The 12,560-nt window shown below is 48.7% G+C and overlaps 1 protein-coding gene across 1 annotated transcript in view; it reads right to left on the bottom strand.

Annotated features, from left to right (window-relative positions):
* NEK10 (NIMA related kinase 10) overlaps window positions 1-12,560 on the bottom strand; it is a 185,081-nt gene that overhangs the window by 119,943 nt on the left and 52,578 nt on the right. Inside the window, exon 15 of the mRNA XM_084620570.1 lies at window positions 9,725-9,802. Coding sequence (XP_084476696.1) covers window positions 9,725-9,802 — 78 coding nt within the window. The remainder of the gene's footprint in view (window positions 1-9,724; window positions 9,803-12,560) is intronic.

Here is a 12,560-nt window from a genome sequence, read left to right as displayed (position 1 = left end):
CTTCATCTCCGGCTAAGAGAACGACGGGAACATCCCCCAAGTTACTCCCAGCTGATAAAAGAGGTCCGAGAGGAGGAAGAAAGGCAGGCTGCCAGTGAGTTTTGGGAAGCCCAAACATCGGAGCCAGCCAGCACAACACCACTGCAAATGGCCAGTGTACTGATGGTGAGCACCAGAGAGGAACTTGCCCAACAAATGCAGGTCCTGACGGAACGGATAGCTGAGCTGCAAAGTACCGTTGACCGAGTTAAGACTTCTAGGAATAAGAAGCCTCAAACTGTGGCGATTGAGAAGCCCGCACTTAGAGCCACCATCCCCCCCAGGCGAAGGGGGAAAGGTCAATTCTTCTGCTACCGATGTGGTCAGGATGGACACAGTGCTGCCAAGTGCCGTAATGAAGAAAACCCCTCCTTAGTGTATGGAAAGCTGAGGATCAGTTGGGAGAGATCCGGTAGCTGCCAGAGGGTCTGGGGACGGGGACCCCCCAGGTCTGCAGGATTTGAAGATTCCCCCAGAAAAGACTGTCCAGCTGGGATCCCTGCAGGACTGATAGGGCCTCGAGCAGAGGTCATGGTGAGGATCGAAGGGGTGGAGTGTAAAGCAGTGCTTGACACTGGATCTCAAGTGACTATTATATTTCAGTCATTCTACCAACAGATGCTTAGGCACCTGCCTATACAGCCACTGACTGGCCTTGGCCTATGTGGCCTCAGCATGGATGAATACCCCTATCAAGGGTATGTCATAGTGCACCTGGAATTCCCAGAGGAGGTTGCTGGGGTAAGAGAAGAGGTAGACACAGCTGCCTTAATATGCCCTGACCCTAAAGGGACTTCTGATGTGTCTGTGCTGATAGGGACCAACTCCAGTCTCTTCAAGGTACTCGCGGATTACTGCAGAAGGCGGGCTGGGGACCAGTACCTGAATACCCTGATGATCCATACGCTTTGTGCTGAAGCCTATAGGAAAATTGAGAGCGCTAAAAGGGACACATCTGAGCTACCGCTTGGGGCACTGAAGTACGCGGGCACAACCCCCTTAGTAGTGCCTGCAAGGACGGAGCAAGAAGTGCTTGTCATGAGTACCTGTCTGAAAGGCAGTAAAGGGACGTTAGCAATGATAGAGCAGCCGATGGGAGGAGAGCTCCCTGAAGGAGTGCTGGTCCCCAGTGGAGTCATAACCCTACCTGCTGAAGCCCAGGAAAGGGTGACTATATTGATTGCTAATGAAACGAGTCGTGATATTTTTGTGAAGCAAGGACAAAAGATAGCAGACCTCTTTGAGCCTGAGTCGATTGTAAAACCCCAGTATGAAACTCCAGTTTCGGCAATAGACCCAGCAAAGTTTGACTTTGGAGATTCACCAGTGTCCGAGGACTGGAAAGATCGCCTGAGGAAGAAACTTTGTGAAAGATCCAAGGTGTTCTCACTGCATGAGTGGGATGTGGGATGTGCAAAAGGAGTAGAGCACAATATCAGACTACATGACTCTCGACCTTTCAGGGAGAGATCTAGGAAGATTGCTCTCTCTGAGATGGAAGATGTGCGACATCATCTTCAGGAGCTGGCTGCGAATGGCATCATTACAGAGTCCCGCAGCCCATACGCCTCACCCATTGTGGTAGTCCGCAAAAAGAATGGGAAAATCCGGATGTGTATTGACTACCGCACCCTAAACAGCCGTACTGTGGTCGACCAGTACACTATGCCTCGAGTGCAAGACGCCTTAGACTGTTTGCTGGGAAGCCAGTGGTTCTCTGTGTTGGATCTTCGAAGTGGATACTACCAGATCCCTCTGGGAGAAGAAGATAAGGAGAAGACAGCCTTCATCTGCCCATTAGGGTTTTATGAGTTTGAACGCATGCCCCAAGGGATTTCTGGAGCACCTGCCACCTTTCAACGTCTCATGGAGAAAGTTGTGGGAGACATGAATTTACTGCAAGTGTTAGTTTATTTGGATGACCTGATTGTGTTTGGAAGAACCTTAGAGGAGCATGAAGAAAGACTTCTTAAAGTGCTTGATAGGTTGGAGGATTATGGTCTGAAGCTTTCAATTGACAAATGCCAGTTCTGCAGAACCTCAGTGAAGTATGTGGGTCACATTGTGTCCCAAGAAGGTGTGAGTACTGATCCTGATAAAATAGAAGCACTCACTACATGGCCACGTCCAAGTAACTACAGAGAACTCAAGACCTTCCTTGGATTTAGTGGCTACTACCGCAGATTTGTGAAAAACTATGCTACGATTGTAAAGCCTCTGAATGATCTTACCAGGGGACATCAGTTCAGCAAGAACAAATCTAAGTCCAAGAATAAGGGGAGGTCCCCAAAGCCTCCTGTGCAGAGACACAATGGCCCCTTTGCACCATTTGGGCCACGGTGGGATGAGAGATGTGAAAGGGCTTTTCAAGAAATCATTACTTGCCTAACTCATGCTCCAGTCCTAGTTTTTGCTGACCCAAGCAAACCATTTATCCTGCATACTGATGCCAGTTTGGAGGGTCTGGGAGCAGTCCTGTACCAGGAAGTGGAAGGCAAATGTAAACCTGTAGCCTTTGCCAGCCGAGGATTGTCTGATAGTGAAACTCGCTATCCCACCCACAAGCTGGAGTTTTTGGCCTTGAAATGGGCCATCACTGAGAAATTTCGAGACTACTTGTATGGTGCTCAGTTCCAGGTGTGGACAGATAACAATCCACTGACTTATGTGTTAACAAGTGCTAAGCTGGATGCTACAGGGCAGAGATGGGTGGCCGCCTTGGCTAGCTATGAGTTCAGCATTCAGTACCGATCAGGGAGAAGCAATGTAGATGCAGATGCATTGTCCAGGCGTCCGCAGGCTCCAGAAGTTGCTGTGATACCCACAGATGGAGTGAGAGCTATTTGCAGTGTGAGTCGCCGAGAGCCAGAGGCCCGTGAAGACTTTCAGGGATGTGTTGCAGAAGCTTTGGGCCTGCCCCCTGAATGCATGCCTTCTGCTTCGGTGAACTATATTGCATTAGACCAATCTCCTTTGCCCATGCTCAATGCGGCTGACTGGCAAGAAGCCCAGCGGCAAGATATTGACATTCGTGATACACTACTTGCCAAAAGGGAGGGGCGAAGCCCAACTGCGGTTGTCCCACCTAACCCGGAGGGTAAACTACTATTGAGAGAATGGACCAAACTAAAACTGATTCAGGGAGTGCTACACCGAATGACCACTGACCCTTTACAAAAACAACGAGCACAACTAGTACTCCCAAAAAAGTACAGAGCCCTGGCCATGAGGGCCCTGCATGATGACTTTGGGCATTTAGGGATGGAGAGGACCCTGGAACTTATTCGTAGTAGGTTCTATTGGCCCCGAATGGCTGAAGATGTTCGCAGGAAATGTGAGACTTGCGCTCGATGTGTTCAAAGGAAAACTCTGCCCACGAGGGCTGCATATCTCAAGAACATCACCAGCAACAAACCTTTGGAGTTGGTATGCATTGATTTCTTGTCTGTAGAGGTAGACAAGAGGAATGTTGGAAACATTCTAGTAGTGACTGACCATTTTACACGGTATGCACAAGCATATCCCACACGTGATCAGAGGGCCACCACCGTTGCTCGAGTATTGTGGGACAAATATTTCTCAGTCTATGGATTCCCGGCTCGGATACACTCTGATCAGGGGCGGGATTTTGAGAGTCACCTTCTGAAGGAGGTGCTGAAGATAGCAGGAATTAAAAAGTCTAGGACAACGCCTTATCACCCCCAAGGTGATCCTCAGCCAGAGAGGTTCAATCGAACCCTATTAGATATGTTGGGAACTTTGCGACCAGAGCAGAAGGCAACCTGGAGCCAGCATGTCGCATTTCTGGTGCATGCCTACAATGCCACAAAGAACGATGCTACGGGAGTCACCCCATATCTCTTGATGTTTGGGCGAGAACCAAGATTACCCATAGACTTGTGCTTTGGTGTATCAGAGGATGGAGATAGCTATGAAACTCATCAGCAATATGTATCCCGACTAAGAGAAAAGCTGCGGGATGCTTATCGCTTAGCTACCGCTGCGGCTCGGAAGAACGCAGACCGCAACAAACATCGATATGATGCTAGAGTGCGTTCGCAGGAGCTCCAGCCGGGGGACAGAGTCCTGCTGCGAAATTTGGGTATTGCTGGCAAACACAAGATAGCTGACAGATGGAAGGCAATACCTTACCTGGTGATGGAAAAGCTGGGAGATCTGCCGGTCTACAAGATCAAACCTGAAGACGGTCCAGGGCAAATAAAGACGGTGCATAGAAACCTTTTGCTCCCTGTGGGGGAATTGGTAAGCACCCCTTGTGAGATGGGCCACGGCAGGGCCGCCGGGCAGAACAGAGGTGCTAGACCAAAGCCGCCATCCAACACAGACAGTGGGCCCCCTGCAGCTAACTTACCCCTATTCTGCACATCTGAGAGTGAGTCTGAGGAGGAAGACACAACACTGGTGTATCCTGGGATGGAGACAAGATTTCAGTCTCGATCAGCTGAACCAAACGAGAGTTCTCCCTTTTCCGCCCTAAACCCATTGGCGGAACTATTTAGGCCCCTTTCTGATACCCCGGTGCTGCTGATGAGACCCCCCTGTGATGACAAACACAGGTTATTGGACAATGGGGACAGACAGGTAGAGGATGTCCTGGGCACCTTGGACCCTCCAGCGTTAGAACTAGGAGTGCAGGGGCCTACGCCAGTAGCCGAGGGACCCTCCAGGGAAGCCTCTCCATCCGTCACTCAAGAGGATGTTCCCCTTACTTCGGCAACAGAGATTCTCAATAGACGAGACAGGGTGATAAGACCAGTGAAACGGTTAACTTATGATGCACCTGGGGTGACTAGTGAGGAGCCAATACATTTAGCACACAGGCTTGTGGAAGCTAAAGTGGGCTTCCTGAGGCCCTTTGGAGGAAACCAATGAGTTGGTATAAAGGGAGTGTGATTTGTCGGGACGACAAAGTCTCGGCTGGGGGGAGGATGTAAGCAGTGTCAGGATGAGCTCCACCCTGACATCTGGTGGTGAGGTGTGGCAAGTTGTGGAAAAGAACTTCAGGGGCCGATCTCATTTGCATAGGCACACCCACCACGCCTAGAATGAGACCATAGCTGCCCAAATGGTCACTTTGGCTGCTGTGGGATCCCCAGTGTCTCTGTTATTGGGGCAGGAAGAATAAATTGCTATTACCCTGATTATGGGAACTGTGCTTGGAACTGTACGTGGCCTTTTGTTATGATGGAGGGATTCACCATCAACTAAGTAGCACTCGCTAGGCAAGGGTCATGGGTTCCAAAACTGTGTGAATGGAGAGAGGCTGGGGACAAGTATTAATACTTGGTGGCATGGGCCCCTTGGTGAGGGCCTTACATGCTGATTGCACTTCCTCCTCTCTCCACTGTGGAATATCAGAGCTAATTTTGATTTCATTAGAAGTCTAGTTATAGGCTGCTGAGCTCACTTTGGGCTGACAGTGCACCAGCACTGGGGCTCCCCTACTATAAGCTGAATTCACCTAAGAGCTGAAATCAATGAGTGTTGTGTTAAGTAGTGGGGGAGCCTGAAGATATATTGTGGAGCAATTTGCGGGACGGCTGGTGAAGCAGTTCGACGTGGAGCAGTGTGTGGATGGCAGGAGCTGCTTGTGGGCCGTGGAGCTGAGTGAAGGAGTTCGTGGGGCGGCTGGCGGAGTGGAGCGCAGCTGAGTGAAGGAGTTCGTGGGGCGGCTGGCGGAGCGGAGCGCAGCTGAGCGAAGGAGTTCGTGGGGCGGCTGGCGGAGCGGAGTGCCGCTATGGAGCTATGGGGCGGTCAGCTTCAGATCACGTAAGGTGCCTCTTACCCCTGTCCCATTTCCACCCAGATTGGGAGGTAAAGCTCCGCCGATAAACTTTCGAACTCTGGGGCTGCCCTGACCAGGGACAGAGACTTTTGGGGCATTGGACTTTTGGGACTTTGGGTGATTTGGGGTTGCTGGACTCAAGAACCAAAGGGAAAAGGGCATGCCCCAATTTGCCTGGGGTGGGGTTGTTTTTGCTCATGGGTTGTGTTATGAATCCTGTTGGTGGTGTTTCCCCAACATAATGCCACATTGTTTCTCTCTGTTATTAAAAGACTTTTGCTACACTCAGACTATGTGCTTGCGAGAGGGGAAGTATTGCCTCTTGGAGGCGCCCAGCGGGGGTGGTATATATTGGTCCCAGGTCACTGGGTGGGGGCTCGAGCCGGCTTGCATTGTGTTATTGGAATGGAACCCCTAGATATTGAACCCGGCCCTTGTTGCTGCCAACTCTGACGGGCAGAAGGGTTACAAAAATAATCATGACAGCCATGGGTGAAATTAGAGTCTCTTAGTTAATACAGAGATTTTTAGGTAACTCATCTTGAGTTCTCTCCAACTATATCCATCTATCCAAGCCAATGCAAAAACTAGCTTACCAAACAAAGATGGCTGCAATGTGTAAGCCAAAGGAAAATGAGTTACCAAGACTCTAAAACAGTGGAAACAATAATATAGATCTAAATAATATTCAAACTGTTAGATTACATTCGTGACTAAAAATCCTATTATGGGTCCAATCCAGTGGTCCTTACTCAGACGGTAGGAGTTTTGCTGGAGTAATGACTGCAAAATAATGAAGGAGATAAAAGCTAACCACTATTTTTGAGGGAAGCAGGACATCAGTCACCAATACTGCTAGGAAACAGTCTTCTTTAAAGAGAATTGTTTTTTCTTATTCCAAAATAATTGCCCTTTGAACACAGGATAAACATCCGGTGTTGTCGTTCCAATATTCTTCTGAGACCGGCACAGTCAGAGGGGTCTGTCAGTGTGGAATAACTTGCAGGATTGGAGCCATAGTTATTACTTTGAAGGTTTCCCTTTTTAGTGACTGTGCCTAGTCCCTAATGTAGGAAGGAATCAGGGTTATATGACTGAAACACAGGACTAAAAATTAAGAGATCTGTCCTCTGTTCACAGCTCTCCCACAGCTGTAGCTCACGAAAGCTCATGCTCAAATAAATTGGTTAGTCTCTAAGGTGCCACAAGTACTCCTTTTCTAGTTACCTCCCTATTCATCTATTTCCTACCTGTAAAATGAGAATACTACTACTTTCCTTCCTCACAGCAATATTCTGAGCTTAACACTTTTATGTCTGTAAAAAGCTTCAGATTTAAGGGCAGCATATTCTTTACATACTGAATGAATGGGGAAATAATGATTGTGATATCATAACTACTCCCCAAATAATGAATTGTGATTCCTAAAGAAATAGAAAGAATGAAGAGACTGATTAGCAAGATAAAGATACTGGGCCAAAATGTAAGAAATAAACCCATGAAATTCATAAAATTCACAAATATCCTAGAAATCAATAATTATGAGAAAGGAACTGTCATAAATATAAAGGGAAGGGTAAACCCCTTTGAAATCCCTCCTGGCCAGGGGGAAGCTCCTCTCACCTGTAAAGGGTTAAGAAGCTAAAGGTAACCTCGCTGGCACCTGACCAAAATGACCAATGAGGAGACAAGATACTTTCAAAAGCTGGGAGGAGGGAGAGAAACAAAGGGTCTGTGTCTGTCTATATGCTGGTCTTTACCGGGGATAGACCAGGAATGGAGTCTTAGAACTTTTAGTAAGTAATCTAGCTAGGTATGTGTTAGATTATGATTTCTTTAAATGGCTGAGAAAAGAATTGTGCTGAATAGAATAACTATTTCTGTCTGTGTATCTTTTTTGTAACTTAAGGTTTTGCCTAGAGGGGTTCTCTATGTTTTTGAATCTAATTACCTTGTAAGGTATCTACCATCCTGATTTTACAGGGGGAATTTCTTTATTTCTATTTACTTCTATTTTTTATTAAAAGTCTTCTTGTAAAAAAACTGAATGCTTTTTCATTGTTCTCAGATCCAAGGGTTTGGGTCTGTGGTCACCTATGCAAATTGGTGAGGCTTTTTATCCAACATTTCCCAGGAAAGGGGGGGTGCAAGTGTTGGGAGGATTGTTCATTGTTCTTAAGATCCAAGGGTCTGGGTCTGTAGTCACCTAGGCAAATTGGTGAGGCTTTTTTACCAAACCTTGTCCAGGAAGTGGGGTGCAAGGTTTTGGGAAGTATTTTGGGGGGAAGGACGCGTCCAAACAGCTCTTCCCCAGTAACCAGTATTAGTTTGGTGGTGGTAGCGGCCAGTCCAAGGACAACGGGTGGAATATTTTGTACCTTGGGGAAGTTTTGACCTAAGCTGGTAAAGATAAGCTTAGGAGGTTTTTCATCCAGGTCCCCACATCTGTACCCTAGAGTTCAGAGTGGGGGAGGAACCTTGACAGGAACAATAGAAAAGCAGCATGAGATGTTAAACATGGTTTGGATTAAAGATAGATTTCTTATCATTTTCCTGGATGTGGTGGGATTTCTGTTAAGTGTATCAGCAATGTCATAATCAAACCTTTGTTACTAATAACTGATGTCACCTTATATTTAAACCATACTACATTCACTCATGATCTATTGTAAAATATAATCTCTTGTAACTTTATGCTGAATTGGAGTTAACAACACACTTGGTAAATTAATCTAATTAAAAATATGTATATATTTGAAGCTACTGTTAAACAGATGCCTAACTGCATTAAATTAGTTTCATAAAAAGATTTTATAAATTTACTCCCTCTTTAATTTCCTTCAAAGGATAATGTTACAAAAAGTTTTAAATTAATTTAAGTATTATAAAAAAAAACTTTAGTGCAGATGATAGGCACTAGCTAACATTTGAGATTGCAGTCTGATCTGTTAATCCATAAAGAGAGCATGCAGCATACATCAGCAGTGCAAGATCCCCAAACCACTTCTCCAGTGTGTCTCAAGCCTGATCTGGAAGGACTACTGTGGTAAAAGGCAATAAGAATGGCCATCTTTCCCTCTCTACTAAGAGTGCCCATTAGGTGACAGTTATGGTGATGATTTTAGTGACATGGACAGCTACTCACTAGAAATCAGAAAGACACCAAACTCATTTCTCAGACGCCACAGAATAGCTGTCAGATAGTTAACAACTACTGTACTGGTCACTACCAACCTGGGTTGACTCTAACCAATAAATTTACATAAAATTTCATAACAAACACAGAAGCCACCCGATCTTTAGCAAACAAAGATTGATCATCCTGCATTTAATTTACATTACTTTATGTTATGTTTTGCTATGCTTTATTTAACAATCACAGCAAGGTGCTCCACCCCAAAAGAAACGAAGTCAAAAGGCGCGCAGCGTAGCCGCTGTTGTCGGCTCTCCTGCCGACAAAAAGCTTCCACCCCCAATGAGCAGTGGTAGCGTTGTCGGCAGGAGAGCGCTCCTGCTGACAAAGCACTCGTAGCACTGGCGCCTATCATTGACCAAACTTTTGTCATTCGGGGGCGTGGGGGGTTAACACCTCTGAACGACAAAAGTTTGGTCTTTCACTTGCCAGTGTAGACATAGCCTCAATATCCATGTTCTTCTATGTTAGGTAGGGTACAAGAAGCATAAAGTGTTTTATAGCAGAACACCACACACAAGGTCATGATTTGACTTTTACTTTCCTGTGGTGTAGCAATCTGCCATTCGTTTCATGTATTTTTTAATAAAGTGGTTAATAAAGTTGCTACTGTATATTAAAATACCAAAAATCATAAGATAAATTTCCAAAGACTGTGTAAAGCTTTCAGCGTGAAAGAGAATTACCTGTAATAAATTAGCTTTTACTGCATTCCTTTGTTTGTTTGGTAAAATCAGTTTTGCTATTGTATATACCCCATTTTCCTGGAAAAGAAACATAAAGGAAAGTCATCAATGTAGGTGCTGCTTTAGGACAGAAAGTGCAAACAACATTAAATGTTACTTCATGTAAACAATTCAGAAGTTAATATCAATTTGAAAAGTTCTTAGCCATCTATTATACACTAAGTTTTAAGGTAGTATCAGTGAAATGTGCATAAGAGCAAAACCATCATTACATTCACTGTAAACTGATCCTGCACTTGAACCTTTGCAGATGGACCCTGAAGCCGTGTTGAGCTGCACTGAAGTCAAAAGGATTGCACCACTGGAGCTGCCATCATCCACTGTGTATTTTGGAACATCATGATCAGAGATTTATGCACCAAAAAAGCCCTGAACTAGAATAAAACCCTGTGTGATCGTTTTGATATATGCAGTGATGAGCTGCCAAAATGTTAACAACGGGTTCCCTCCTTACCCCACGAAGGGGTCGTTGCCCACCCCCGCCCCCCAGGACTCCTGCCACATCCAACCCCCCTGCATTCCTTGACGCCCCCCCCCAGGACTCCTGCCTCATCCACCCTGCTCCCCTGTCCCCTGACTACCCCCAAAACTGGGCAGGAGGGTCTCATGGGCCACCGTAGTGGGTGCCCACCCCACCCCTAAGAGCCAGAGGCACCTGCCGGGGGGCAAGATGGGGAGTCCCAGCGGTGCTTACCTGGGGCAGCTCCCAGGAAGCATCCGGCAGGTCCCTCTGGCTCCTAGGGGCGGGGGAGCGTAGCTGGGGGGGAGCAGGGGGAGCAGCCTGTCCCCCCACTGATCACATCAAAAGTGGCGCCTTAGGTGCCGACTCCCTGGGTGCTCCGGGGCTGGAGCACCCATGGGGAAAATTGGCAGCTCCCCACCCCGCGCCCGGCCCCAGCTCACCTCCACTCCGCCTCCTCCCCTGAACGCACCGCCCTGCTCTGCTTCTCCGCGCACCCCGCCCCCCCCCCCGGCTTCCCGCAAATCAGCTGTTCTGCAGGAAGCCGGGGAGGGCTGAGAAGCAGGCCACGGCTTCACACTCAGGCCGAGGGTGGCGGAGGTGAGCTGGGGCAGGGAGCAGTTCCCCTGCGTGCACCCCCCTCCTCGGGTTACCTGCTGCGGTGCGGGCAGCCCTCCTCGTGCCCCACCCCCGTCCGAGCTTACCTCCGCTCCGCCTCCCTGGGCCTGAGCGGGAAGCCGCCGCTTGCTTCTCAGCCTGCCCTGGCTTCCCGGGTGAACAGCTGATTCGTGGAAAGTGGGGGCGGGGCGGGGCGGAGAAGCAGAGCAGGGCGGCACGTTCAGGGGAGGAGGCGGAAGTGAGCTGGGGCGGGGAGCTGCCAGTGGGTGCTCTGCACTCACCAAATTTTCCCTTTGGGTGCTCCAGGGCTGGAGCACCTGTAGAATCAGCGCTTAAGGCACCACTTTTGGCCGGTTCAATTTAGAAGCCCAACCGGTTCTAAAAGGGCTTCTAAATTTAACCACTGGTTCTAGTGAACTGGTGCGAACCGGCTCCAGCTCACCACTGGATATATGTCTATGTCCGAAAATCATGTTGCAGTTCAGTAAAAAAAAAAACTAACAACAAAAAGAGATGTACTGTTTTTAACATTTAATCTGACTTAAATACAAAAACAAAAAAAATAGATTCCACTTAAGAAAACATGAGCTTCAGATAAAAATGGTTCCCTAAACCTATATGGTTTCTATAATTCTAGTGTTTACAGTGGCAGATTAATTTACGGACTCAGAGAGCTTATATCCAGGGGCCCTGCCCAATTTGGGGTCCCCCGCAGGAGTGCTAAAACCTGGATAGAAGTGGATGGGCCACCAATGCCAAGTGACCCCACACCCTGCTTCTATTCTTCCCCTGAGGCCCCGATCCCCACTCCTCCTCTTCCCCCTGGGGCCCCACTCCCTGGCCAGGCCAGAAGCCAGAGCCGGGCCATGGTAAGAGCCACCATGTGAGCCCTAGGTGCTGCGGGGAGCCCTGAACCCTCCAGCTGCCAGGGGCACACCACCCAGGGCAGGTGGAGAGTCCAGGGCTCATCACAATGGCCCGGACTCCCTGGGTAGCCATGGCTCTGGCTTCTAGCCTGGCTGGGGGCAGGACCTTGGAGGGGGGAGGAAGAGCAGGGTGTGGGGTCCCATAGCAATGGGTTGTGGGAGGCCTAAAACCTCTTTGTGCCCAGGGTCCCAATAAATCTTCATCTGCCTCTGAGTGCTTAAGCTATACAAGGAGTTAATTTTTTCCACTTCTCTTCTTGCCCAGTAGGCACCTAAAGTATTTCAACACCCTGTGCCTATTCTATCTAAGAACTTTCCTTTCCTTTACTCCAGCGGTTCTCAAACTGTGGGTCAGGACCCCAAAGTGGGTCGAAACCCTGTTTTAATGAGGTTGCAAGGGCTGGCGTTAGACTGGCTGGGACACAGGCCCGAAGCCGAAGCCCGAGCCCCACACCCAGGCCCAAAGCCGAAGCCCGAGCCCCACGCCCAGGCCCAAAGCCGAAGCCCGAGCCCCACGCCCAGGCCCAAAGCCGAAGCCCGAGCCCCACGCCCAGGCCCAAAGCCGAAGCCCGAGCCCCCAGGCCCGAAGCCCGAGCCCCACCGCCCGGGCACAAAGCTGAAGCCCGAGCCCCACCGCCCGGGCACAAAGCTGAAGCCCGAGCCCCACTACCCAGGGCCAAAGCCCAGCCCCACTGCCCAGTGCTCAGGCTTTGGCTTCAGCTTGGGGTGGCAGGGCTCAGGTTACAAGCTCCATGCTTTGCGATGAAGCTCT

Source organism: Lepidochelys olivacea, assembly GCF_965140295.1.
Source record: "Lepidochelys olivacea isolate rLepOli2 genome assembly, chromosome: 2".
NCBI classification, from domain to species: domain Eukaryota; kingdom Metazoa; phylum Chordata; order Testudines; family Cheloniidae; genus Lepidochelys; species Lepidochelys olivacea.
The sequence above is the reverse complement of the archived record's forward strand: the minus strand, read 5'-3'. Positions and strand labels throughout refer to the sequence as shown.